The sequence below is a fragment of the Scleropages formosus genome, chromosome 21 (assembly GCF_900964775.1).
Source record: "Scleropages formosus chromosome 21, fSclFor1.1, whole genome shotgun sequence".
Lineage (NCBI taxonomy): Eukaryota > Metazoa > Chordata > Actinopteri > Osteoglossiformes > Osteoglossidae > Scleropages > Scleropages formosus.
The window spans coordinates 12,133,717-12,160,680 of NC_041826.1; the positions used below are offsets into that span (position 1 = coordinate 12,133,717).

The window sequence follows — 26,964 nt, forward strand, 5'->3', positions numbered from 1 at the left end:
TAAATGTTTCTGAGCAACGGAAAAGTTCATCCATTTTTTTGCAATGACGAGTGCATTGACAGTACAGTGGGTCGCACTGGTGCCACCCTCCTCCTACCTCAGTCTGTCCTGTTGTGATGGTCTAGAGTGTGGTGTGGCAGTCAGGCTCAGTTCACCTCTTTGTCTCCACCACTTTCCCCGGAGCTCGTCCGGCATGTATGATTCCCTGTTGTGTGGTAGAAAGGACCCCAGACAGGACACCACAGGGCTCGGAAACCAGCATTTCCTTTTCGGGGTTCAGACACATGTGCACAGGTTGATCACGCTCCCCACCTTCTTTCTTACCTCCTCCCTCCCTCGCTCATCTGCACTCTCCCATTGTGTAACTCTGCCCCTCCCCCACAGGACAGTCCACCAGCTGTACCTTCTCATTATGATTTAGCATCACTGTTCTACCTGTGTGTGTCTGTCTAACTGTGGGAGGGTAGGTCCTACAGTCTGTGATGAGTTCAGTTCACACATATTGTTCATAAGTGCAAAAAAAAGTGACTTTTTTTTTGAGTTTTTGGAAGGCCTCTTCTGTGCCCCTCCACTATTCTTCCCCCCCCCCCCCAGCAGTGTAAACCCTGAGAATTGTGCGTTACACTCATACCCTGCACCAGCTCCACCAGTGCTCTTTTGACACAACTTTCACAATATTTTCCTGCTTTTCCATTCTGTGTAGCTGTCTTCCTTCCACACAAAGTATAGCAGATGCCCTTTGAAAACACCCTGACTTTGGTTTTTCTGAATATCGAAGACTCTTTGTCAATAGCTTATGTTTTTCACTGCAAGCAGACCGTAAATAGGTGTCTCTAAACAGGTGTCTAAAACCCTAAGAGGACAATGTCAGGGAAAACATGGGGCATCCCATAAAGGGCTCAGCCAAATCTTCACCTTTTCAAACTGGAGAGGGAAAACATTTGGTTCATGTTCAAGACTTCTTTCTGGGGTATCCCAGAATGCAAATCACCGTAGAACTTAAATGGACTTCAATAGTTCACAAATGATTTTTGAACCTTAAATGACCAATATCTGTTAGTTTCGTCAGTAGCTATCCTTTACTTACGTACATAATTTTATAGAAAATAATCCATATTTACAAGTTATAAATATATCCTCAGAAATAGTTTAATTTTGAATGTGCTTTGAAGTTAGTGTTATGCTGTGATGTGGTGGGGTCACGTCCCTGCTGTACCCTGCCTTGCACCTCCTTTCTGGGATACAGCAGAGCACCGCAACCCCCGCTGGACAAACAGTTATTCATAATGGATGGATGCATGTGTTACAGGGTGTCTGTTGCTTAATATGCCTTTGAGGTTTTTACTGAATTTAACCAGTTAATAAATGGAGGGGCATTGGTATTATTCAGCATTCATTGACCACAGCTCAGTGATAAAAGTGACTCTAGAGTTACGAACAATTATTTATAAAATAATTTGATAAAGCCTGATTTAAGAATTTGCCTGACTATTGAATAGGGTTCTGTTGTTTTGTTGATACAGTATTGTACTTCATCGGGGACTGTTACCATGTGACTGATGCCCTGAACTCTCACTAGCTGTAATGAACTGTAAGAACGCTTACTTTGAGTACAGCATCATTTTCTTTGTGAAAGTCCAGATTGTCATCTTTCTTTGTTCGTAAAGGTATTCAAGAAGTTGATATTCTCAGCAACCCTGACTTGTTTTTAAAGAACAAGCCAGAAGTATTCTGTTTTACTGTTAAATGTTTGTCATGAATTCTGAGGAAATAGGTTTGGTGTGTCGTACCTCTGTAAAAATACGTGTTCTCCAGCACCACAGACCATCAGCCCTCATCATGTTCAGTCAGACCGTTTTTTTTTTTAGACATTAACATTATGAATATAAATTCACAGACAGGTCTTACACATACCACTGCTTTTTGTGGAGTGTCTCCGTGACTTAATTTGTTCACAACAAGCAGATAACCACAGACAAATTAAAGCATTTAAACACCACCATAATGAATTAATAAATTTGTTGTGTTTAGTCATTTTGTAAGAAAGGTAATTAATGCACAAATGTTCTAATGTCATTCCCATTTTTATATTCTTGCATACATCTGTTTTAAGTACTTTAAAATCTTGTACAAAAAAATAAAAATGTAAAATTTTAGTTCTTACATTTGAGTTGATACTTTGCCTTTTTAAGAGTTTACCTCTATAAACCCATCATAATGCAAAATGTTAAAACATTATGTTGCAAACACTGGTCATTAAATTCTGAAAATGCAACTATTACTCTAACCTGTTATATAATATTTACAAAGTGGATAAATTTAATTTTATTCACTTTTCCTAACTTAAAATTACTTAAAGTACATACTTTTTATGTACCTGTATCATTTTGTGATTAACCATGAAAATTCCTTGTCCACTACATACTGGAAAATGAACTTTAAAATCTAAATTGTGCTTAGAATAACTGTTTTACACAGCAAATTTATAATTTATTAGATCTAAAAAACTGATCTTAATAGTGTATACACTGCATGCAGGGATTATATTTTAAATGTTAAGTTCTGGGATCTCTTTCTAGTACACGTAAAATGATTTGCTTTAATATTTTAAGATGTTAATTTCTTTGAATTGCATTGTTTTTAGTCAGCTCTATAACAAAATTATACAAGCATGCTATCTCCACATCTAAGAACATTCACACATTTTTAATCTAAAATTTAGTCAGTCGAATATAGCTATATTCAGCCAGTAATTTAATTATTTTTAAAATATATTCTGTAAAAATAACTATTTTAGAATGAATGGTATGCACATTATTGAATATCACTAGTGAGAGTGCAATGCTATGTTAAAAAAGAATGAATCTGAGTTCGGCCTCTAAAATATTCCACTAATATCTGACAGTGTACATAATACATAAATTTCTATTTACAATATACATTTGTTTTCTTTTTGGACAGCATAATTAAAAGGGAAATAATACAAGTTTTGTGTCTGCAATTTGTACATATCTGCTTGCTGATCCTTCTTCATACAGGATGTAATGAAAAAGGAAATATCTTTTAAAAAAAAAAAAAAAAAAAAAAAAAAAAACTCATTCCATAGGAAAATGTGTTCAAGTGAAATGTTTAGTTTTTTAAAAAAAAATCTTACTTGTGCTCCATGGAACAATATGATGCTGTCATGTATTAATATTTGTGTATAAATATCATGATTGTTTTATTAAAATCTATTATGGCGCCATAAAAAATGTGAGATTCCCCCCTCTTTCAAGTATAAAATTTTTTTGATCATAAATTTGATTCGTCGTCTGGAAAACTTTTCTGAACTTATTAACTTTACCTGACGCTGAAAAAAATATGGAGTTGTTCCTGCCATTGTTCAAAAACTTGCTTTGTGTTGTTACTATCCGTGATTAATTTTTCTATATATAAAACTTGTCACCGGTTTGTGGATGATTCTGTCTGAAACGTGTAAGACTGTACTGATTTAAAACGCATAACTCTTAAATACGCTATTTGTGTGTTTCCTGCTGCAAAGAGAAGAAAAACTGAGAAAGGAACCAGTACGAGTGCCCCGCCCCCCCTGCCCCCATTGGCCCCGCCCCCTTTCTTTACCTTTGCTGACCAGTCTACTGTTCAGCTCGCGCCTCGCCTTTAGTGCCGAAGCGTTCGGTTGGGCTGCGTGCGCTCATCCCCCTCTCTCTCCCCTCCCCTCCCCTTGTGTGGGCGGGGCTGGGCGCTCAGGCGCCGCCTTTTGCAGCGCAGCCATTGGTCGGCAGAAGTTTGCAGACTTTATGAATGAACGCAGAGCTGCCCTCGCAGCGGGGCGCCCCCTACAGGCAGGACCGGAGAAACAGCAGCAATAGCGGCAGGAACAACAAGAACAAAAAAAAAAAAAAAAAAAAACAGCTGAAGTGCAGCATTCACACACGGCCCTCCTCATCGGAGAGTGCAAACAGTGCTACTTTCGCTCGGATGAGCATTTCATTGCACAAAAATTGCTAACACATAGGACACGTGCTCTAGTGCGTGAACAGTGTCAACAAGAAAATACGAGATGTTACGGAGTCACTTCGTACGCGGTTACAGTTAATCAAATTTCTAGGCGTAAGTCATCGTTAATGCTAAAATGTTTATCAGTGCGTTTTCCAGTTTTCCACAGGTCACACATAATCAGTCAGAATTACGTGACACGTCGTGTGTGTAGAAAAATTAAGGGTATCATGTAACTAAGGCAAGAGGAGCTCCTCCTTTATCAAGTGTCACGTACAGGTCGCGAAGTCTGAATACTCGTGTTCCGATTCCACTTGTTCATTGTCGAACTAGCCTGGAGTTTGTGGTAAGACAGGACACAAGTGAAGTATCATTCATTGCGAAAGTGAATTCCTACCCAAGCGAAGGATGTGAGATGCAGTAAAGAAACTTTGCAGTTACTTTTCACCCCAAGTGTGCGCGCGAGAACTTAACAGGAGGAGCGGACGGGCCTTAAACTCTTCATTCGTCTAGGTGTTGATTTTCTTGCAATCGTCCTCTATTTCGTCATGTTTTAAATGACTTACTGCAGTGAGGTGTTCCGCAAGTCATTTGAAAATGTAATTAAGTGTATAAGCGGCGCAGAGATTTTTTTTTTGTCCAGAGGGTTCCACATGCCATGGAACCCTCTGGGGAAAAAAAAAATCCCTGCGCTATGTGTTCGGAGCACCTCTTCTGCACGACTGTTCGCTGGTTGAATGACGTCACATGTGGCCACATTATTGAAACTCGTCTCTTGATGGGCGAACGGGGCTGTTTGTTAGTGTCCCAGTGTGTCAAGTTCTCCAAAAGGACGCACCCCACTGTTTGCAGGAAGAAGTGTCTTTGGCTCCAGGTTCTGCTTCCCGTGTGTGTCTGCAGTTTGTTACTAAAAGCCCCGTTCGTCACATTGTAGCTAAAGGCGCGTTTATTCCGCCCGTTTCACCCATTTGCAGACACGCGACGGGGGCGGAACTCACAAAATGGAGGCGCGCGGAGGCGCGTGCACGGCGAAGGCGCGCTCCCTCTGCCACCTAACGGACCGCGCGGCCGTTCGCTGTACGCTAACCCAGCGTGCCGTTTTAACAAGTCTGCTCAGTGCCCGAAACATATGCATTTTCCAAGGATTGTGTAGAATGTTATTTTTGGCGATCCGTCTTTAAAATGAGAACATTTCGCTTTTAGAGCGTATATTTGTCTTTAATTTAATATTTAACACTGAAATTCTGTTCAAAAGCTGCATCATTTTTCCAGCTAAAACTTTTACTATAACTTTTACTATACACTGTTTCTGGAATTATATTTGATATTTACCTTAGGGCTCCAAATTGATTTCACTAGTTTTTCCTCACTGAAGAGTGGTTTACCACAGTATACCATAGTAGCACATTCACTGCAGGCCTCACACTTCTGCTGAAACTCCAGCTCCCTTTCCCAGCTCAGTATATAGTTTTCTGCCCTTCCCCCTGCTCCCGACTGCCCTGCAGGCCCCTCACGGTGTGGTCCCAAAGCATTCCGGATCCCACTCAGGGGTCAGCGCACAGAGCTGGGAATGAACTGGCAACAAACTGGGAATGAGTGGCATCCTGGAACATGGGGCCGAGATGTGCTCTTGTCTGCAGCGGCCCTCCCTTCCTCTTCTTACAGGAATATGCTCCACAAGAATGCGAGAAAAGGGGGGCCTTGGGGTGCGGGGTGGGGTGTTGGGGTGTGGGCTGAAGATCTGAAACAGTTTTGCTCCAGGCCATTTTAACATGACAGTAAAAGCACTGCAGAAATGTTCTTCATATTTTCATATTATGTGTTTCGGAGTTAATCATAGTAATGGTAAAATATCAGAAAGTTGTAGGAATTACCATGAATTGTGCAATATTTTGCAAGCTAGTTGAAATTAATTGCTATAACCACTTTAAAAATACCTGTAGAAGACCTGTGTTTTATTTTACAGTCTTTACATGGATTCTGTTTGCCTACTTCAGTACAGTTCTGTTGTTTTAGTGGACACAGTTTAACCCAAGAACGCACTAAAATAACCTAGATGAGCAAAGCAGCATTGTTGTGACTTCAGGGCTGGTGCTTCATGTGATGCTCATCACACTGAGCTGGACACACTGAGCTCCTTTTAAATCTCCTTTTCTTTCTAAAGCATCTTTAGCGCTTCACTTTGTGCTCATTGTGGCCTCTTCTTTCTTTCTTTCTTTCTTTCTTTCTTTCTTTCTTTCTTTCTACGCATTTGATACCAGCTGTTATTGCTGGCAATGAGTCTTCCCAGCCATGTTCAAATTATGTACATAATTACATAGTTACATAATGTTAAAAGTAAACCACCCCCACTTGGCTGATAATTACTCTTTATATATTTCCAGTGCGTTCCAATGTCGTACTTTACATTAATACAGGATATGTGTGCTGAATATGTTACCTGTGCAAATCTGTTCAGTCACATCACAGACAATTGAAGTTATAATTCAGTCAAAACTGTTATAATTATTCATATTTTTAGCACTTTATTTACAGTGCCGTCAAAGTATTCAGACCCCTCCACTTTTTCCACACTTTGCCGTGTTGTATACTTATTTCATAATGGATTGAAACGATTCTTTTTTTTGCCATCAATCAACACACAATGCCCCATAATGACAAAGTGAAAGCAGGTTTTTTTTTGGCAAATTGGCATTTGATATGTAGATTGATTCAAAACATTTTTCTGATATACTTCAAAGACTTTTACAGACATGTTTATCCACTGCACTCATGGTGTCTTTTCTGACCCCAGCATATGTTTTTTCTTTTTTTTTTTTTCCCTTTACCATGGGACCAAATGTGCTTCAGCATCATGTTTTGCCATCCCATAATTAAACTATGCCTTTTCAATTGGCCTAACATCAAAAATCAACCCGAAAAACCGAATGTTATAACTAATAATTTCTTTAAACTGAGTCCCCATAAGATGCACTTATGGGTTCAATGGAGATGTATATTTAGAGTCACAAAATGTGAAATTAATTTAACATTTTGTTTATTCAATTCTTTAAATTTTTGGAGAATGTAACCCTTAGAATGCACAAGTGGGGTCTTTCTTGACCCAAATGCCAAAGTGGGCTCAAAATGACCCGCTTTGATTTGATAGCTAGAATACTGCTTTCCCTCATTGTTTACTGGGCCACAGTAAAAATGATAAAATGTCATATTTTGCATTACTAAAATGTAAATAATTATTTTTTGAAAAACTGACCCATACATATACCAATTCATAAAATGGGTCACAATGACCATAATGTATATGCTAATCAGAAATATCAACACCATATACAATCCCAGGGGTAGACAGTTATTCTTTAGGACGGCACGCAATAGTTTATAAAGCATTTATCATTTTGACCCATCTTGGATTTTCTAAAAAGTAAATACTCATTGCTTTTAATGTGTGGCATTATTTCCTTTTTGTCTGTTTTAAACATCTTGAAAAAAAATAATTCTCAAATTCCTTCTGAACTGAAATGTGAAAGTTCCGATGTATTCCTAGCTTGTGCAAAGCTAGTAGGAAATATTTGCTGGTTTGAACTCGACTGGCTAAGGGGACCTAGAACGGATTAAGAGCGTCTTCGGGACGATGAAAACGTAGAGGGACGGTAGTTCCAGTGCAAAAAGCAACTGCTGTTAATGCATCGCTTGGCTACGAGGCACTGGTTGTTTCTGTGTCAAAGAGCTCTTTGTTGAGTTCACGATGAACTGAGCAAAGGTCCAGTTTTCCTGCTTATGGAATTTAATGCAAATGCTGTCTGTTCTTGTTTGCTTCAGGGTCCTTATTTTGTTTTTGCTCATAGTGTTCATCCAGCAAATGGAACACTAGTACTGTATTTCCTGTGCTTTCTAAGATTTCTAATGCTCCATTAGGAGGCCCTTTGTTTTTTAATAGTTTGGATGGACTTATTACTCTAATGGTTGTAATAGTTCCAGTAGTTTGTACCTCAGAATAGCAGAACGGTGGCATTTAACAGTAAAATATAGTACACATGATGGACAGTTGAAAACAGTTGCAACAGAATGAAATTGTATTGTCTTTTCATTTACGTTTTCATGGGCTTTTTTTTTGCTGATTCTCTTCCCAGACGTGGCTTGATGGTAAACAGTATATGTATATGGTAATTAAATAAAAAACTCGGAGCAGGTAGAAGGAGTAGAATTAACTAAGTGCTGCCTCAATGCACAGTGAATCAATATTTGTCAATATTTCCTACTTGCGTCTTGACAACATTAAAATACCTGCAGACTATAATCCACTTTACAAGTCCTCCTGGTAACACCATGTATGTGATTATTAGCACCATGTGTGTCAGCTCCTTTCTGACTCTTCCGAGATGAGAGAGCCGGGAAACTAGAAGATGACACTGTTGCCGGGTTAAGGTGACTAAGGTTCAGGTTAGAGTTAGGGTTATGATGAGATGGGATTCATTGGTACGATAGCACAGTTGTGAACCTGCTTCAGGCTTTGATAGGAATGCAGCGAAGGGAGACCAGGAGAGGTGCAATGTGGGAATTCTTGCACAAGTTGAAGACAAGTCTTGAGGGCATTTGTGATCACCTGGAGTACATGTTGCCCACGGTCAGGGTCACTTGTACAGACAAAGCAAAGGCTGCAGTGAGTGCAGACTCCATGTAGGATGTATTCAGCAGGAGATGATAGGCCAACCAATCAGATGTGGTATCCAAGCAGCCACTTGTGTGGATGGAGGCTCCCGCTGGGGCAGAAAGAGGTTCAGTTGAGTGCGATCAACATAGAAATGACGTGGAAGAGATAACATGACCGCAATAGTCAAACTCTTTGCATTGGTCAACTTTTCTGAGTTTGAGTTGCAGAGCTCAGTTGCAGAGTTTTGTACAGTAGTGACCAAAATTCAGTATTTTGCTGAACTGATAAATGAGTAAAACAATGTTAAACATACAGATGTAGATATATGTATATATGTTAAAAGTTATGTAAGAGGCCTCTGTAAATCATTGAACAGCTCAAGTGGCACCAGTCCAGTAATCATTAGCTAGAGAGTCGTGTTCTACATGATCCCAGTCTACACCTGCTCCTCTCTTAGCACACCACATGTGCGAGGTCTCTCTGCATTTTCTCTTGTCTTTTTTTACAAGTTCTCTACTGTATTTTAAAGTGGGATAGGTCTACATTGTTAACCGCTACTTCTCAAATATTCTGCCAAGATGAATGTTTTTAAATTACTGTTCCTCAGGATTTTTTGGTGATTTTTTTCCCTCTGCTTGCTGATTGTCTCCCTTTTTAGTGAGCTCACATTAAACATGGTGACAGCATGGACATCGGTGACAAGCTCCGGGTGGATGTTAAAGCTTAAGAACAGCTGGTAGCGTGGTGTTTAGAGCTGCTACTTTTGGATCCAAAGGGTACAGGTTTTAGCCTTACCTCCAGATGTAGTACCCTTGAGCAAGGTACTTATCCCTAAATTGCTCCAGTAAAATTACCCAGCTGTATAAATGGGTAAATAGTTGTAAGTACCTTAACATTGTTAGTGCCTTTGGAGAAAGTGTCAGCTGAATGAATAAATGCAATAGTTCACTTTGAAATTAAATACATGTTTGAAAACAGATAAGTTTAATTAAAAATAAATTGATAATATTCATATCTTCAAACCTTTATTCATAACATGAGTGCTGGTAAACATATTATGGTGAACATGGCAGGCTTCAGTGTACTGGATTGTGAATCTGCACACTTGGACCTAGAATTTAGGAGGCAGGAAAACACACCCAAACAGATCAGGGATGTTGGACCAGAGGAATTAAGATCACTTCCACAGTGTTTACAGCTCGTGTCTGGTGTTCCTGGGTGCTGGTGGTCAATAACAAAAAACAAGGCGCATCAGAGGACTCAGCTGGCATTGTATAAGACTGAGGAGAGAATGTATTTTTATTTTCAGCCATTTGTTTTAACTGGATGAGTGGGTAAAGAAAATGGAAGAATTTTTTTTCCCCAAGGAATTTCTTGTCCATTACAACTGTTTCTGAGTTTTTAGAGAACCTGACTCAGTGAGGGACATCTGTATTACGAAACATTTATTGATAGTGATGCAGTGGTAAAAGTGACTTTGGATTTATGAACAAATCAAGTTATGAACAGATTTCTGGTCCCACTTGTCTTTGTAAGGTAAGGACCCACTAGTGGTATTATGTTCTTGCCCGGACATCAGTGAAATGATTAGGTGTGGAACCCGTGGCACACTGGAGATACCTGACACTATTTCGGTGGATCAGCCAGCTGGGGTGCTGACAGAACCTCTTTGTGTTTTGGGACAAAGCTCAGATCTGGCTGATAGAGGGTTAATGTAACATCAGTGTCTCCTATTCCCTGTCTTGTGGGGTGACCTTTCACCCCCAGTGGCTTTGGTGCCTGAGGGGTACTGGTTAATACGCAATTTGCAAGACAGGAAAAGAAGGCGATGACAGGCAAGATGGTTAAGGTGAGGGGTCCTTCACAATGAATTATTCTTTTGATCGTTGTTTTGTTTTTGCTTCCCTGCTTTTTTTCCGAACAAGGTGTTTGAGGTATGTGATGTTAAAACTGAGTAGTGTGTGCACTGCTTTTTTTCCCCCTCTGTGAAAGTGGACAGTGTGGATGTGTTTTTTTTTTTTTTTTTTTCCCCTACACTACTGAGGATTCCTTCTTTGACCCCAGAATCTCCATGATAATCAGTTCTTTTAAGGATGATCAGAGTGAATTCAGCCGAGTCCCTGTTGGGGTGCGCTGTGGTCAGGAGGCAAAAACAGACTTGGCTAAGACAGAGTTTGGTGTAAATCCTCGGCTCAGTACGTAGGTGGCTGATATTTAATGAGCAGCACTGTGTAAGTACCCTGATCAAGGTTACTATAGCAGGAGATGGGATTCCAGACATTGGTTCTTAGAGTGTGAGGCAGCCGCTCTAACTACTGCACCATCTGCTGCCCACATTGAAAGTTATTGCTGTTTCTTATTAGTTGAGGAATCTGTACATTTTTTTAATGAAATTTTGTCCATGAAATAATGACATTTTTGGCTGCAGAGGAAATCACTGTGTGTATTTCACAAATATATGGGTTGGACTTAAGTAGTACTTGAATTATTAGTGTACAAAGGTACAATAACTATTTTCCGCATGTCTGATTGACATCAGAAAAGAAAATGACGATTAACACAGTTGCCCATTTGAAGAAAAGTACATGCAGAAGTGGCTAATGAAAACAAACAAAACAAAACTGAAAGTTTTTGTTACGAACGGAGCCCAGTGGCAGCTGCTCACTTTCTCTTAGCTTTCGGCTTTCGCTTCCGCCTGATTCCGCCTTAGAGCAGCTGCAAGTTTCCTGTTTCAGTCGCATTTATGTAATTATACTCACAGTTTTCTCATGTTTTTAGCCTGTATTCACTTGAGATCACTTTATGAATGGGGTGGATAAATGCCGCTGTCGTCAAAGACATAAACAGCTTGAGAGAGAGAGCTGGGGGTTGGGGGGGGGCTGCTGTGCGGCACCGTTCACATCTGGAACAGGCTCTTCACAGAGAGGCGTCTCTTGTGCGCCGCTTTGTCTCCTTCCTCCTCCTGGAGGATGTGAGCTGATGGTCTGCAGCGCGAGGCGGCCTGTGAGCGGCTCCAAACGCCCTTTCGTCATCGGTACTCAGTGTTCACTCACTCCCTCTGCATTCCCACCGCACCCGAGTGCTCGAAGGAGTCGAAATGCCAAAGAAAGCCACTGCTGCTGTGAGAGAAGAGCAGCGATGAGCGCTACCACTTCCTGTGTGCGGTGATATTTCACCTGAACCTGGGGCCATCGGAGTCCTCGGCGCTATAGCATTTTGCTCCCGTTGAGACCCAGTCAAGAGGGGGTTTAATCGCGACTGTTGAACCTGCAATCCGGTGATTCTGGGAAACTGTCACTGGCATAAACGTTTTCATAATAACATCAAAGCTCTTTTAGTATAAATATGGGAAAAGAGTCATTTAGTGGGAAAGAGTCATAAAGGGACCAGAAGGGCAGATGGATTCTCAGTCCACCTCCTCCAGGTCACATGGTGACCTGCTCGTTCGGTCACCTCTGCTGTGGAAAATGAGATGTTCCTCAATATGTTGGTAACGTAATGGTTGTAGCATCTTCCTTTGGACCCATGATGATGACGATGATGACAACGCACTGCTTCCTTGTCAACATCCGCACTGCGCTGTGTACAGTGAGCACAGATTGCCAGGCACTACAGGTTTCCACTGTGTTCAAACCATGACTCGTTGTGAACCAATGCAGTGAATGACTGGAATCATTTTTGTGACACGAGCACAACATTTATGTTGTGTCGGATTTGTCCAAAACGGCAGGAACGGGAACATGTCTGCGTGTTTTTGGCCGCCGCTTTCAGGACAACAAGTCTGGACTCTGCGTCTAATAAATATTCCATTTGCTGACATGCTCTAAAAACATCGGGAACTTTGCTTTATCTTCTGTCACTTTTCACGCTTTCTTCTCATTACAGAACCAGGAAGCTCCAGATCCGGAACATTCCGCCACATCTGCAGTGGGAAGTGAGTGGTTTTGGTTCACTGCATGTCTCCAGTGTACCAGTGTACAGTGGTAATGCAGTAATGTAAATAGCGCTAGTGTTACTGATACCACTTGCTACTGATCAGTACACACACACACAGGTGGAAGATTTTGTGTTTTTTGTTTGCGACGTGTGTCTCATGAAGACTCGCTTTTATCAACAAAATGTTACTTCCAGATGTTACTTCCGACTGTTAGCCTGTCGTTGGTGACAAGAACTCAAATAACCTACAAACAACGGACATTTTTTTCAAGCGGAACACGTTCAGGCTGAAAATGAAGGGAAAGCCCCTCATGAACATGGTACATGGGACATGGTTCTGGCCCATTTGGGAAAGGTCCCGAGTTGCTCCTCACTGCACCACACTGCTCTCGAACCCTGAAATATCTCATTTTACAACAAACACACAGCCAAAGTGCTCATAGTATCATCTACAAAAGCCCACATACACTGTTTACCCCAGACCTGTGGTAACCAAGGGCTGTTCCTGTAACCAGGGTTTTCAGGTTTGGGTCCAACGGAATCATGTTTTAATATTCACAGGAAGTATTGGAAAGTGAAATGAGTTACCATCAGCTAAGGACACAATATTACCATATTACCGGACACAGTGAAGGAAAGTGTCCTTTGGGTCGTTCCAGCACTCCCGAAATGGGCTTTTCTCTTCCAGAGGCCTCTTTGGTTTTTTGTGCAAAAAATTTCAATCTGACAGTAAACGGTGTAATGGGAGGCCTGGCACTGAAGCCAAATGTGTGTGAAAACACACTGCTGCTCTCCCCTCAAGGACAACGGACAGCTTGTGGGGACAGCCGGTAGCGTAGCTGTTAGCGCTACTGCTTTCGGACCCAAAAGTTGCAGGTTCAGTTCCTACCTTTGGCTGTAGTACCCTTGAGCAAGGTACTTATCCTAAATTGCTCCAGTAAAATTACCCAGCCCTCTAAATGGGTACATAATTGTAACCTTAACAGTGTAAGTACTTTAGGAGAAAAGTGTGAGCTGAATGAATAAATGTAAGTGATCGCCTCTCCAAAGTGTCTCATGGTGCTGAGCTCCATTGCAGTGTCCACTTGTCTCAGTCCTGAGCTGTACTCTTCCTACGGGGCCCTGGGAGCAAAACACAGTAAAAACAAAGTACAGCGCACTGTGTGCCTTACAGCTGTAATCAGAGCACTGTTACGTAGCTGTTCTTACCACAGCCGTCATTTGTGTCCTCGTGCTCCTACCAGGTTCTGGATGGACTGCTGGCACAGTTTGGAGCCGTGGAGAACTGTGAACAAGGTACAGCATCCAGTCTGGTTCTGGAGCCGCTCCAAAGTTCTTCTGTAACTTGGCAAAGCGGGTTCTTCGTTCTTCTCATCATCCCTCAGCCCTGCCCCCACTCCCTTCCTGTCACTTTCTTTCTTTCGATTAAATCTGGGCTCAGCAGCACGTCCATCAGGTCGAGTCCTAACGTGGACCCGGTTCTTAGCGGGAATGGACTCATTTACTCGCACTGCAGTGTTTTGGCAACAGGAAACAGTCTCTTTCTCTTCCTCTTCCTCGCAGTGAACACTGACAGCGAGACGGCGGTGGTGAATGTGACCTACGGGACCCGGGAACAGGCCCGGCAGTGAGTGGAAGCCCAGGGCTCTGGACCGCCAGCCTTATTGACTCTTTCCTCTACACGCTCTAATCCGGAAAGAGCCCAGGAAGTGCTGCACAGCTCAAAACTCTCTATTTCGTCCTACTTGTGGATGATGAGCCCGTCTTTATTCCCACTCTTTCCACTACGCCCGTCTCTCCACCGCGACAGCACTTTGAATGTGTGGGTGGGCAGGTGCTGCCCTCTAACGGCCAGGGCGGAGTCCTACAGCGGCAGCGCTCCCACGTGTCCCGCACTGTCTCCACGTTCCCGGCTAGTCCCTCCATTAGAGATGTTTCAAAGTCCAGGCAACACGTGCACCAGCACACCAGTATAGTATGCGTTTTCGCTGCAAAAACCTACAGTGTGCAGTGTGCAGCTAAAACTGTTGCCTGCCCCTCTGAAGATTGTGGGGTCAAATCCCAGCATTGCTGGCAAACCTTTGAACAAACTCCTTACCGTGAATAGCTCTAGTAAGTTGTTCTGCAGATGCTGCAAGTACCACGATCAGAGGATAAAAAAAAACTGTAAGGCACTTACCATACATACCTACGATTGTAAGTCACTTCAGAAAAAGGCATTTGTTGAATACAGTCGTACTAAGCACATACGTTCAACCCTTGTGTGATGGGCTCCAGTACAAAGAAAAACCGCTGTAGTGGTTCATGAAAATATACACCCTTTTCATACAACAGGCTTATTATTCAGTACAACAGCAGTTTTGCCCATTATGTGATCCTTTCACTTCTACAGTGGGTGTAAAAAGAGTGGATGTAATAAGCCAGTGGCCTTTGCTCTGTGTTTTTGCAGCCAGTGGAGGTTCAATGAGGGGAGCAGTGATTAAAATACAGGGCAATGAAAATGATTAATAAAAGCAGCCAGTTTACATTTAGTCATTTAGCAGACGCTGCTGTCCAAAGCGCCAAAGACACGCATGAGCCCGAAAACACAGTTGAGCGTGTTGTGTAGCTTCTAGAGAGAACCAGTCCCTCCGTGGGCAGTGCAGTTACTGTGCAGGTTTCGGTCTGTCTGCCTGCTGGTGTAAGGACAGCCTGGTAAAAGGAAAAATTAAAGCATTAAAAGTGCTGCTAAAAAACAGGAGGGAGGCTTTCTGTGATTCCATGTGCTTCTCTCCTGGGTGTGTAAGTCACCTTGGTGAATAAGGTGTGTGGGCTGATAACACTATATGGAGTTCATTGGAAGTCGCTTTGGAGAAAAGTGTCTGCTGAATAAATAAATGTAAATGTTTGCAGTGCTGTTGTTCAGTTCACAAACACCATTCACCCACATCTCAATTTAAAGGGAGTAAAAGGGTTTAGTGTTTAAAGTTCAGATAAAACACACACTCTGCTGCGCACGTATTGCGGAAAAGGAGCCTTGAAAGAGGAGAACAGAGCACTCAACGGCGAAGCACTTCAGAAGGAGAACTGTACTGTAAAATACAGGGTTCCCAGGAACTGGGTAAAACCACAGCTTTGTTCAAACACTAATAAAAAAGAGACACAGCATTTCTCTTCTGTTACAACAGGTTTGTCCCTACAGAGAAAAGCCCAGTAGCTGTTTCTTCAACTAGCGTTTTAACCATGTCTAAAATATACAGTATGCACCTCGACACTGGACAAGTAGTTATTGATAATGAATGAATGAAAGCAATACATTGAATGACAATCTAGGAACAAATTACAATATGTGGTGGTGTTGTCGTCACTGTCAGGTGTTAAAATACTACCTTTTACTTTGGTAATTTGGTTAATTTCGGCTGACATTTTTCATCCAGGCGCCAATTTTTGTTCCATAAGAAATAATGTTGACTCGACCCCATCGCAGCGGGATTTCGGCAAACGGGCAGATTTTACAGAACAAATGAAAGGCATCATTTGATGAATGTGTGTGTCCTTTGTATCGCCTCCTGTGCTGTGCGTGCAGATGTTGCCCATATGCACAGTGGTGCCACAAACACTGACTTTTAAGTGACGGAGAGCACAGTTTGCTCGCACATTCACTCTCATCGTACTGCTTGTCTGTGTCGTTCCGATGACATTTAGGAGCTTTTCTCTCCAAAACAATAGGGGCTTTTTACACTGGTAGAGCAGTGCATTCGGTACTGGAGCAGAAAGTGCCCTTGTTCTACAACTAGCCCAATGCTGTGGTGCTCCTTCGTGGGGGGTCCTTCATGCTGCCTTTCTCTTCTCCGCGTTGCTCTTCCAGAGCCGTTCAGAAGCTCAACGGTCACCAGCTGGAGAGCAACACCCTGCGGGTCTCCTACATCCCCGATGAGACGTGTGCCGACAACGGGCGACACCCCGGCTATGGGCCCCATGGTGCCCCCCGGCACGGCTCTCCAGTTCCGCCCAAGCATCAGCACACAGAGGTGCCCCTGCGCCTGCTCGTTCCCACCCAGTACGTGGGGGCCATCATCGGGAAGGAAGGCGCCACCATCCGCAACATCACCATGCAGACACAGAGCAAGTGAGTCTCTGAGGTCACCTGAGTGCAACTACACTGTAGGTAACCGGATATTGGAACGACCGGACAGTCCAGTGCATAACAGTGTTATTTAAATGAAATATATATTTCCCACAATTTAAAAAAGGAAGAAATAAAAATCAGAAAGTATTTTAAGTGATTTGCAACCATTCCTTTTATTTTGGAAATGCAGAATGGGAAGGAATTGCCGTATTTCTCAAACTGACCTCCTCACTCCCTCCTCCCTCTCAGCCAGATCATCGCTCCTTTTCTCCCCGATGCTACAGTACAAAGAGTTTGTTAAACAGCAACTTTACTTCAATATCTGTGAAATGTATATATTTGTCAATAATAAAGGTTTTGCAAGAATACAACTCTCAACATGCAACACAAGTGTAAAAATTTTTGTGTAAAAATTTGTCAAGGCTTTTTACTTAACGTGTGATAAATGTATTATCCTGTCAGAATTTCTTTAACCCACTGTGCCATGCCTTCGGTGTCTTCTTGAGCTGTGTTACTGTCCCTCTCCAGCTGGGACAGTGTGACATGGCCATCCTTGTTGTCCCCTCCGCTGCAGGATCGATGTCCACCGTAAGGAGAACGCTGGTGCCGCCGAGAAGCCTATCAGCATCCACTCGACCCCTGAGGGCTGTTCTGCCGCCTGCAAGATGATCCTGGACATCATGCAGCAGGAGGCCAAGGACACCAAGACGTGAGTGTGTGTGTGTGTGTGTGTGTGTTTGTGTCAGAGCCCTTCTTCTTCTCCACAATTTATTGTGGAAATCTGCAGAAAAATTCTTTTTTTTTATTACTGTCTCTGCTCCATACGGCTGGTCAACAATCGTGGTCTTTCAGCTCCATGCAGAAGCAGTCCTAGTGAACTGTCCTGCTTGTTTTTGTCATTGGTTGCCATTGTCATTGTCAGAGCTTTACACGAAGGAGGTCTAATATTAGTGTGTTACATAAAATTTCTGGTTTTCCCTTCAAACAGGTTTTATGTGCATATTGACTGGACACCAAGTGTGTTTTAACATGACGCTTAATGTGTATTTTCTGAACAATAAGCATGTGTGTGTTACTCATGCTCCGTATGCTGTGCTGCCCTCAGGGCAGATGAGGTGCCCTTGAAGATCCTGGCCCACAACAACTTTGTTGGGCGACTCATCGGCAAGGAGGGACGCAACCTGAAGAAGGTGGAGCAGGACACAGGAACCAAGATTACCATATCTCCGTGAGTTACAATCACCCAAGTCCTTGAGTATAAAATCACTTGTAATGACACAAATGTACTTTTACTGCACTTTTACTGCACTTTTACTGCACTTTTACTCTTGTTCCATTAGAGTACCATTATTCTGTGAAACACACACTTTTTCACTGAATGGGGAACCCAGCAACGTTAACACATTGTGATGTGTTTGAAACCTTGTGGGACTCGCCTATTTAATTTAAGTTTGGAATGGGGACAGTGGTTACAGGTTTGAACTCCACCCTTGATCAGGGAACTCACCCTGAATTGATACAGTAATGAATACCTTACTGTATAAAAGAGTAAATCCATGTAAGTCCCTTGGAGAAAAAATGCCAGAGAAATGAATGGAAGGAAATAAAAAAATGTGTCGCAACTCAGAGCTGACTGTGCAAGGCTGACGGTCCAGTGGTTCTGGCCATTGATGCCATTGCTCTCATGTTGGGACAAATGACCACAAGTCTGTTGGTCAGAGGGACAGAAGCACCTGCTGGCTATGAACCACCTGAAGACTCTGGTCCAGTTGATAGGTGAAGCTGCTCACCATGAGTTGTCCTGCGTCCAGGCTGCAGGATCTGACCCTGTACAACCCCGAGAGGACCATCACTGTGAAGGGCTCTGTGGAGGCATGCTGCCTGGCTGAGCAGGAGATCATGAAGAAGGTGCGCGAGGCCTACGACAACGACGTTGCCGCCATGAACGTGAGTCTCTCCATCTGCCGTCACGTGTGTGTCGACAGTCAGCTTGTTATTGCCATGGGGCTGGAGTTCAGTGAGGACGTAGACACGCTGGCCGCTGGGGACGGAGAGACACTGGGATTGTCAGTTTGCTGCTGGGGAGTCAGTTTACGGACAGCACACATCATAGTGATCCTCCTGGATCACACATCGCACGCTGCTGTCAAAAGAGACGCTGACACACATGTCCAGGCTCCGTACAACAGAGCTTTGAATTGAGAGCATCAGTCGGCCAGTCGACAAGTTGCCATGGTTCGTGAGTACTGTGTGTATGGTTTATGAATACTCTACATATGGTTTATTCCTGCTCTGTGTAAGTTTTATGAGTACTTTGTACATGGTTAATGCACAATTTGTGCATTAAATTAAGAGAAAGAGGCATGGCTGCAGACATGTGATCCTTAAGTACTGTATACAGTTTATCCTTACTGTGTGAATACACACTCTGAGGTGTGAGGGCCTGTTTATATCACACTCGCAGCTTCTCTTTGTCACTTCTCATGTTTCCAGCAACAGACCCATCTGATCCCAGGACTCAACCTCAGCGCACTGGGGCTCTTCCCCCCATCCGCATCGGTGCCACCCCCACCCATTGGGAACGCTGTCTCTGGCGCCCCCTACAGCCCATTCGGAGTAAGTTCTGCAGTCCAAGCCACGCTGCTCTGATCCGCTCAGGTGAACTGAGCAACACGGCAGCACAGCAGGCAGAACTGGTGGCCCACAGCTCCTGAGATGTGGGTTGGAATTTGGTACTGTTTGTGTGGAGTTTGCATGTTCTCCCCATGTTCATGTAAGTTTCCTCTGGGTGTTATGATTTTCTCCCCGTCATCACAGGGCAATCTCTCTCTCTCTCTCACACACACACACACACATACACAGCGGGCAGAATCACCAGCCCACTGATAATTAATGTATTAATTAACATTATATCAGGATAATATATTCTTATTATTATAAAATAATTGGGGAAACAGGTGGTGTATTATTTATACTTGCCATATTTAGACTTAAAGAACCCATCCTGCTATAATACCCTTAATGTTAGCCTAGGTACTTACCCTGAACAAATACAGTAAAAATTACCGTGTTGTACATGGATAGACATTATATATACGTCATTGTAAGTAACTTACCGCTGTAAGTTGTTTTGGAGAAAACTTGTCAGTTGAGTGAACAAACGTAATAATAATAATAATAGTAAGCGGTTTCAGTCAACGTGTGTGTGTAATAATAATAAATGATGAGATTGTTGAAGAAGTGCTTTGTGTGCCCTTCCTCGCTTCAGGCCCCGGAGATTGAGACAGTTCACGTTTACATCCCAGCCCAGGCTGTGGGCGCCATCATTGGGAAGAAGGGGCAGCACATCAAACAGCTGAGCCGCTTCGCCGGGGCCTCCATCAAGGTAACTGTGTCCCCCCCATGGCCGTTCTCTCAGTCGCCCTGCGGGGGCACGGGCCCTTTCCTCATTAGTGTTTGTGCACGGACACAAAACAGTCCTCTAGTATGTCTCTTCAACAGCAGAAGGAATACATGCGCACAGACACACACACATAGATGGAGAGACACACACACACACCTACTGTGTGTTCATCTCTATACATGTATGAATGTGTCCTAGATCGCACCGGCAGAGAGTCCTGACTCCAAGATGCGCATGGTCATTGTGACTGGACCCCCTGAGGCCCAGTTCAAGGTGAGTTGAGCACCAATTCCTCCATGTCAGCACTTCAGTGTTCATGGAACTCAGTTAGTGGATACTACATTTATACCTCTTCCCTCTGAGTGCAGTTTCTAACAAGCAACAAGTGCACAAGCTTGCTGTAAATGGTCGGGAAGCCCTGCAGGTTTCATAGAAGGAGTCCCAGTGGTCCCAGTGGGACCCAGACGGGATGTACCTGTGTGGTTTGGATCGGTCCTTGTGCCCTTCAGCTCTGTCTTCCTGCTCCTGTCCCTTTTCCACTACAGGCTCAGGGCAGGATCTACGGCAAGCTGAAGGAGGAGAACTTCTTTGGGCCCAAGGAGGAGGTGAAGCTGGAGACTCACATCAAGGTGGCTGCAAGCGCTGCTGGAAGAGTCATCGGAAAGGGGGGCAAGACGGTAAGAGCTGAACCTTACACTGCTGGGCAGGCGGCACCTCTTTAGTCAGAGTGTTAATCAATCCAGACCTTACGTTTCAAATTCAGACGTCTTTGGTTGCCTGAATGCAAGATACATTGGGGCACACACACTGCGCTTTACAGGAAACACACTTACTTGTGGCTCACTTTTGAAATGGGCAATATTACACATTACAAACATTTAAGTGGATCTTTTTAATTTTGTTCATTAGCCGCTTATTGCTGCTACTGCTGCTATTGTTGTTCAGAGCCACTACGTCCATGGCCACTCACGTTGATCACACGTACAGAGTCCTTCCAGAAAGTTCTGTCCTCCTCTGGGGTCTTCAGTGTAAAGGGATATGTCCACTGTCACTGTTGTTGAGTCCGTCCATTTGGTCACTCCTCGTGCTCTTCTTCTCTCTTCTTCAGCTTTTCCGTCTTTGCTGTCTTGTTAAGGGAGTTTGACCTTTTCTTGACATATCTATGAGAACCTCAATCTAATCATTTGTGCTCCCAATAAGAACTCTGGTTTGACTTAATTCAACACCCATCTGTTTGCTGTCCCGGCTGTTCATGGAGTCCTTAAAAGTCTCCTCCAACGCCACAGTTGAAATCAGGAGTCCATGTATTTGCTGTCCTGGTTCTTCAGTGTCCACCTGCTTCTTTACATCCATACAGTGTTGTAGAAAACACGCCACTGACTGGACAGTTCCACTATTTGCTCTTGTGGAAACATCAGCACTTCTGAGGACCTTCTTGAGATCTTTCGCTGTAGCTCAGCCAAACGCTGCTGTTCAGGGTGTCTCTCTCCTGCTAGATTCCTTGTCATTCATTATTAATCCCAACACCAGTATCCCAGCGGGTTACCAACTTGTATGTCTTCACCGTCAGCGCTAAAGTTAGCTACTTTTCCAGATGTAAGGATTTCGGTTTCCTTCCCATTTAATTGTAGACCCACTTTGTCACTCTCTAGCTTGACGTTTTTCTAACAGGGTGTTAATGGTTTATTGAAGGATGGTTCATGAATGCAACATTGTCAAACTCACCAAAAGCCTTTAGCCATTGTGCAAAATCCTTCAGAAATCAAGTGTGTTAGCGTCACCAACATTTAAACAGTGTGGGGAAGCTGTGCTGCTGCAGCTGGGCCTGATGGTCGCATAGCAACATTTCATTTATTTGAATAGTTACTGTGTTCTGCACTATGTTTGGTACCTATCTATGTAGAACAATCCAGAAAAAGAATAAATGTCATGTGATGTTTATGCTGCAGGTGAATGAGCTTCAGAACTTGACAGCAGCTGAGGTGGTGGTCCCACGTGAGCAGACCCCTGACGAGAACAACCAGGTTATTGTCAAGATCACGGGACATTTCTATGCAAGCCAGGTGAGAACAGCTGTCCTAACTGGTCATCTTCAGTGCTCAGCAGATAAAGCTGAAATAAACCCGAAATTTTCTGTAAACCCTAAATAAAGAGCATTGCAGAAGAAGCAAAGAATCCATCAAATAAAAGTTTTAAGTTTGACAAGATTTCTCATCAGTGGTATTCCAATCATTTCACTCTTTTCAGTCCTTTGTTCTTTTTGGACCACAGGTGTTATGTGGGGAGTACAGTACAAAAATATCCGTCTTGCTTAAATTCTCATATATACATAAATCTTCTCACACAACGAGGTAAACAAGAAAGTACATTGGCATTTTTGCACATTACACTGAATTCCATGCATTATGCTAAACAATTTGGGAGAATAGTGTCTCTGCCAGTCACAGCTGTCAATTAATGTCAATCTAATATCACAGCCAGTAACAGCCAAATCAATACTTTTAATAATAAGTTGCCTAGTACTTTTATACAATGTGACTTACAATGTTAAGCTACTTACACTGGTTTACCCATTTGTACAGTCATTCTACTGTAGCAGCTCATAGTAAATATGTTATTATGGGTACTACAGCAGGAGGTGGGATTTGAACATGGGTCCTTTGAGTCCTTGTAGAAATAAACAATGAACATGTCAGACAACTGTTTTAATCACTGTGATGGTTTGTTCTTTCCGGAAGCCAGACTGAGGATAGATCGGAAGTGTGAGTGAAACATTTGCATTTACTGCTGTTATTTACAGAAACAGTGTCTGAAGTGGAGGGAAGTGGAGTCTCTCCATTAGGGGCTCGCTCTCTGGTCTCCTTGACATACACACATGCAGCCACGATCGTACATAGCTTTACTAACATGAAAACCTTTAAGCCTGCATAAATAAAATTTTATTCTCAAATTGAAATGAAGATCATGTTTGATACAGTACAGAGCTCATTGTCATGCATAAAATACATTTTATTTTAGGTTTTAAATTAACTTTAGGTGACACAGTTTTCATTTGGGAGCTGATTATATCTTCTCCATAAGAAATAATGTCCATTTGACCCCGTCACAATGGGAATTAACAATAACACGGTGATTTCATAGAGCGTATGAACCCTGTTAGGCGAGGCATGGGTGTATTTCAAATAGCTCATATTTTAATAGCTCATACTTGTATAGCCTGGGTTCCAGTGAGGAAATATGTCTTTGTTAAGTAAGTGACTGCACTGATCCCTGAGCCACGAGTGTTACTCCATGTGCACCTGTTCCTCACCTGGTCCACCTGGCTCACCCTGTGCCCTCTTACTCCACAGCTGGCGCAGAGGAAGATCAGGGACATTCTCATGCAAGTCAAGCAGCAGCAGCAGAAAGGAGGCATAGCCGGGGGGCAAGGAGCACACCTGGCGAACCCTGGGGAGCAGGACCTGGCACAGGGCCCCCCATCTGCCCACAGAAAGTGAGGGCGCAAGCCTTTGTCCAGCCCGGTGTCAGCAGGCAGAGAGTGCAGGAGCCCAACACAGACCGAGTGGAAGGAGTGCATGGAGAGAGGAGAACAGGAGACAGAACAAGAGGGGAAAATGGCAATGGAGATAATAGATGAGAAGCGCGAAAGCAGTTTCTGGGCAGGAGGGTAAACTGTAGGGTCAGGCGGGTGGGGCGACAGGACTGCAGCACAGGAACAGGTGGACCTCCTAGAGCTTCTCAGGACCTTGGAGATGGGTGTGATTGGCGAGACGGCTTCTCACTGCTCTGTACCTGCAACAGAAGCTCACCTGTTTAGGAATGTCCTGGAATGTTATTGGCGTGGGCTGGAGCTCCTCCTGACAGGACCAGAGAAACTCCCCCTGCTGCGCACAACACAGCAGCCTTTCATTTCCCCTCACTCTTCATTTCAGCAGTGTTCTTTAAATATGTTATATAGGTAATGTGATCAACTATAGAGTATATTCATAATCAAAAGTCTGAGTACATGTGGACAATACTTGCATGGGACAAATTAGACATCAAACATCCTCTGTCTGCAGGAAGTCCTGCAGAAGAGCTGAGAGGACATGGAATCTCATCTCCTGCTCTTGTGAAAAAGTGTTGACCGGTGTGTGTACTCAAACTTTTGACTTCCTTTTACATATAGGACACATGGACAGATGAAGACTGTGAAGTGGAGATGAAGTGGTGATGAGCTGTTTCATTGGCAAGAACAGCAGGGAGGTAAAGGGGTGCCTACACCCATTATCACCACTCTGCAGCTCATGTGAGAATAGGTGGAAGGGTCAGTTCAACCTGGACAAGTTGGACCTGTTATTGCTGGCTGTCCTGCGGTAGGAGCTCAGGGATGGACAGCACCGGCACTGAAGAGCCAGCTCCCTGGCACAGTTTGGCCCTGCGTTGTGTGCCATTGTGTGGTTCGGGACAGTTCATGGCTAGTGTAGCAGCCTGCGCCCAAACTGCATCATTCATATACTACAGTTCATCCCATGCATGACCGGACCCTGGGTGACCACATCTCGGAATGACCAGACGCTCCAATGCATCACAATATTTTTTTTTAAAATATATTTTTCAAAAAAAAATTGGAGAAAAATTGGCACAGTGGAACAAATTGTAAAAAAAAAAAAAAACTTTATTATCATATTTGAGGTCATTTAGTCATAAAAATGTACTCATAACATGAGAAGTATTATATTCTAAATGGAGATTTGATAAGGAAGTGACATAAGCATTGTGCCGTCCTCCAACAATGCATCATGATCATTAGTCATTTTTGTCTTGGTAGTTTATTTGGCAAAATGAAACTGAAACTATAAAAAAAAAACTCACATAATTTGAACATTTTTAAAGAGTTTTTCATGCATATAACACATATGACATAACATAGATGTTTTTTAAAATGCAGAATTGGAAGGAATTGCTGTATTCTTCTCACCAGGCTCCTCCCCTTCATTAAGCTCATCGGTCATTTTTCTCACCAATGGTGGGATATTGGGCAAAATGAAACAAAGTGTCAAATTAACACTTTCTAGTGTTTTGGAATGTTTTCTAAAATTTGTTTCATTTTATTTTCATGTGAAAACAGTTACCACACCTAAATGTTTTTTTAAAAAACCACATATAATACATATTGAAACAAGGGTCCGTCGCATTAACAAGACCACCCCATTAGTCCGGTCATGTGACAATAGGCTGAACTCCAAGATGGACGAAGGCTGAAGGCAGGACTGTCGTCTGGGAAGGACAGCTGAGCTCGTTATGTCCAGTTGGCTTGTCGTGCACTTTTGTCTCAGACATAACGGCACAACTGTCCATCTGCAGCTGACCGGTCCTTAAGCTCCACCCCCTGCCTAAAGCTATAGCGGCCCCCGCTGCCCACCTGCTGCCCTCCAGCTGAAGATAGTGCTGGGAGCATCAACCACTGCCAGGCTCACCAGTGGTGTCCAGCTCAGCTCCTCAGTGGGTGTCCCACTGGACAGAGCCCTGCCGCTGACACACACACACACACAGACAGACTGGAGACAAACAGCAAGAGACCCGATATGGAAAACCTACCTCAGGGTGTTGTTACCTCAGTGTTTGTTTGCAACTTTTTGCTTGCTGGTGTTTTATAAAGCTGAAGTCTTGAATTTTTTTAGTTTTTTTCCTTACATAATTTTCAGAAAGTCTACTAATCCAAATACCATTAAGAGCTGATATAGACATGTTATGAGTGAAGGACCGATCTGCTATTTATGGCAGATTTTCTTGGTGTTTTTGTTTGGAGCGAACAAAGTGTGTGTCAGCTGATGTTGGAATGAGTACACGAATTGAGGGGGGGACCCAGCTGTGTCGCCCTCTGTTAGCCCCCCCCCGCTCCCGTTCAGGGAGAGCACCCACTCCAGACTTGTGTGTCTAAGTGCTGGTTATGCATCAACTTTCACATGGTTTTTATCAAAACCTCCATAGCCCCCAGACTGAAGTCAGCAAATATGAAGTGGGTGAAAGGAGGAGGTGCACACTGAATGGTGACAGCTGGCTAAAGCCTATCCCAAATCATTGTATGCCCATGCAAGTTTACTACGATGCTTAACATCAGTCCCATGTCTTAAATATCAGCTCTTTGTCCCATGTCATCACAGATTTGTCTGTTAACCAAAGTTGTTCGCAGTCTATAGCAGAGATCATTTTAACTGCAGCAAGCAAATAAATAGCCATAGAAATAAGTGAGAAGGGCATTATGCTCGGTTTTTAGAGGTATTATGTGTACATTTAATTTTCAGCCTAAATGTTGTCTTGGCTATTAACAATTTGTGCTGTTGCTGAGCTCTGCATACAATAATTTTGTAGATCCACCCTTAGATATCCCCATAAATTGTCTGGGCTATGGACTTCTAGATTATTTTACCAGTTAAGTAGGAGAACTGATATTTAAACAATGTATTAAGATTGTACTTTTTAGTCACTCCAAATTGCCTGAAGTATCCTGTTCCGTTTAGCAAGGGATATGATGAGACTGGTGTGAAAACTACACTTAGGGAGGCCAAGTCTGGATGCACTTCAAGAAGAAAAACTGCTGAAAGTCATAAATGTGCATGAAAAACCATCTTCATGAACCTGCCTGAATAACTGGTGTCACGTTAAGGGCTAAAATGTGAGTCTGGTCTACTGATGTGGACATTGTTTTATTTTCATATAGTTATGCAACTATAATAGTTATAACTAACACTAAGTTGATCTGACATAATAATAATTTTGTTTGCTTTTCACAGCCTACTGAACAAACCAAATTGAAGTAATAACTACAAGTGTACAACTGATCTCGATTTGTCCTCCATCCCCCTCACTGACTGCTATTTGTGCATG

The 26,964-nt window shown here is 43.0% G+C and overlaps 1 protein-coding gene across 1 annotated transcript in view; it reads left to right on the forward strand.

The window, feature by feature from the left end:
• LOC108918712 (insulin-like growth factor 2 mRNA-binding protein 1) overlaps positions 1–23,649 on the forward strand; it is a 37,443-nt gene extending 13,794 nt beyond the window's left edge. The window contains exons 3-15 of the mRNA XM_018726194.2: positions 12,533–12,581; positions 13,828–13,879; positions 14,147–14,210; positions 16,431–16,691; positions 17,266–17,400; positions 17,797–17,919; positions 18,503–18,638; positions 19,185–19,307; positions 19,960–20,076; positions 20,293–20,367; positions 20,640–20,771; positions 22,044–22,157; positions 23,445–23,649. Coding sequence (XP_018581710.1) covers positions 12,533–12,581; positions 13,828–13,879; positions 14,147–14,210; positions 16,431–16,691; positions 17,266–17,400; positions 17,797–17,919; positions 18,503–18,638; positions 19,185–19,307; positions 19,960–20,076; positions 20,293–20,367; positions 20,640–20,771; positions 22,044–22,157; positions 23,445–23,591 — 1,528 coding nt within the window. The 3' untranslated portion in view covers positions 23,592–23,649. The remainder of the gene's footprint in view (positions 1–12,532; positions 12,582–13,827; positions 13,880–14,146; positions 14,211–16,430; positions 16,692–17,265; positions 17,401–17,796; positions 17,920–18,502; positions 18,639–19,184; positions 19,308–19,959; positions 20,077–20,292; positions 20,368–20,639; positions 20,772–22,043; positions 22,158–23,444) is intronic.
• Positions 23,650–26,964: the final 3,315 nt, after the last annotated feature.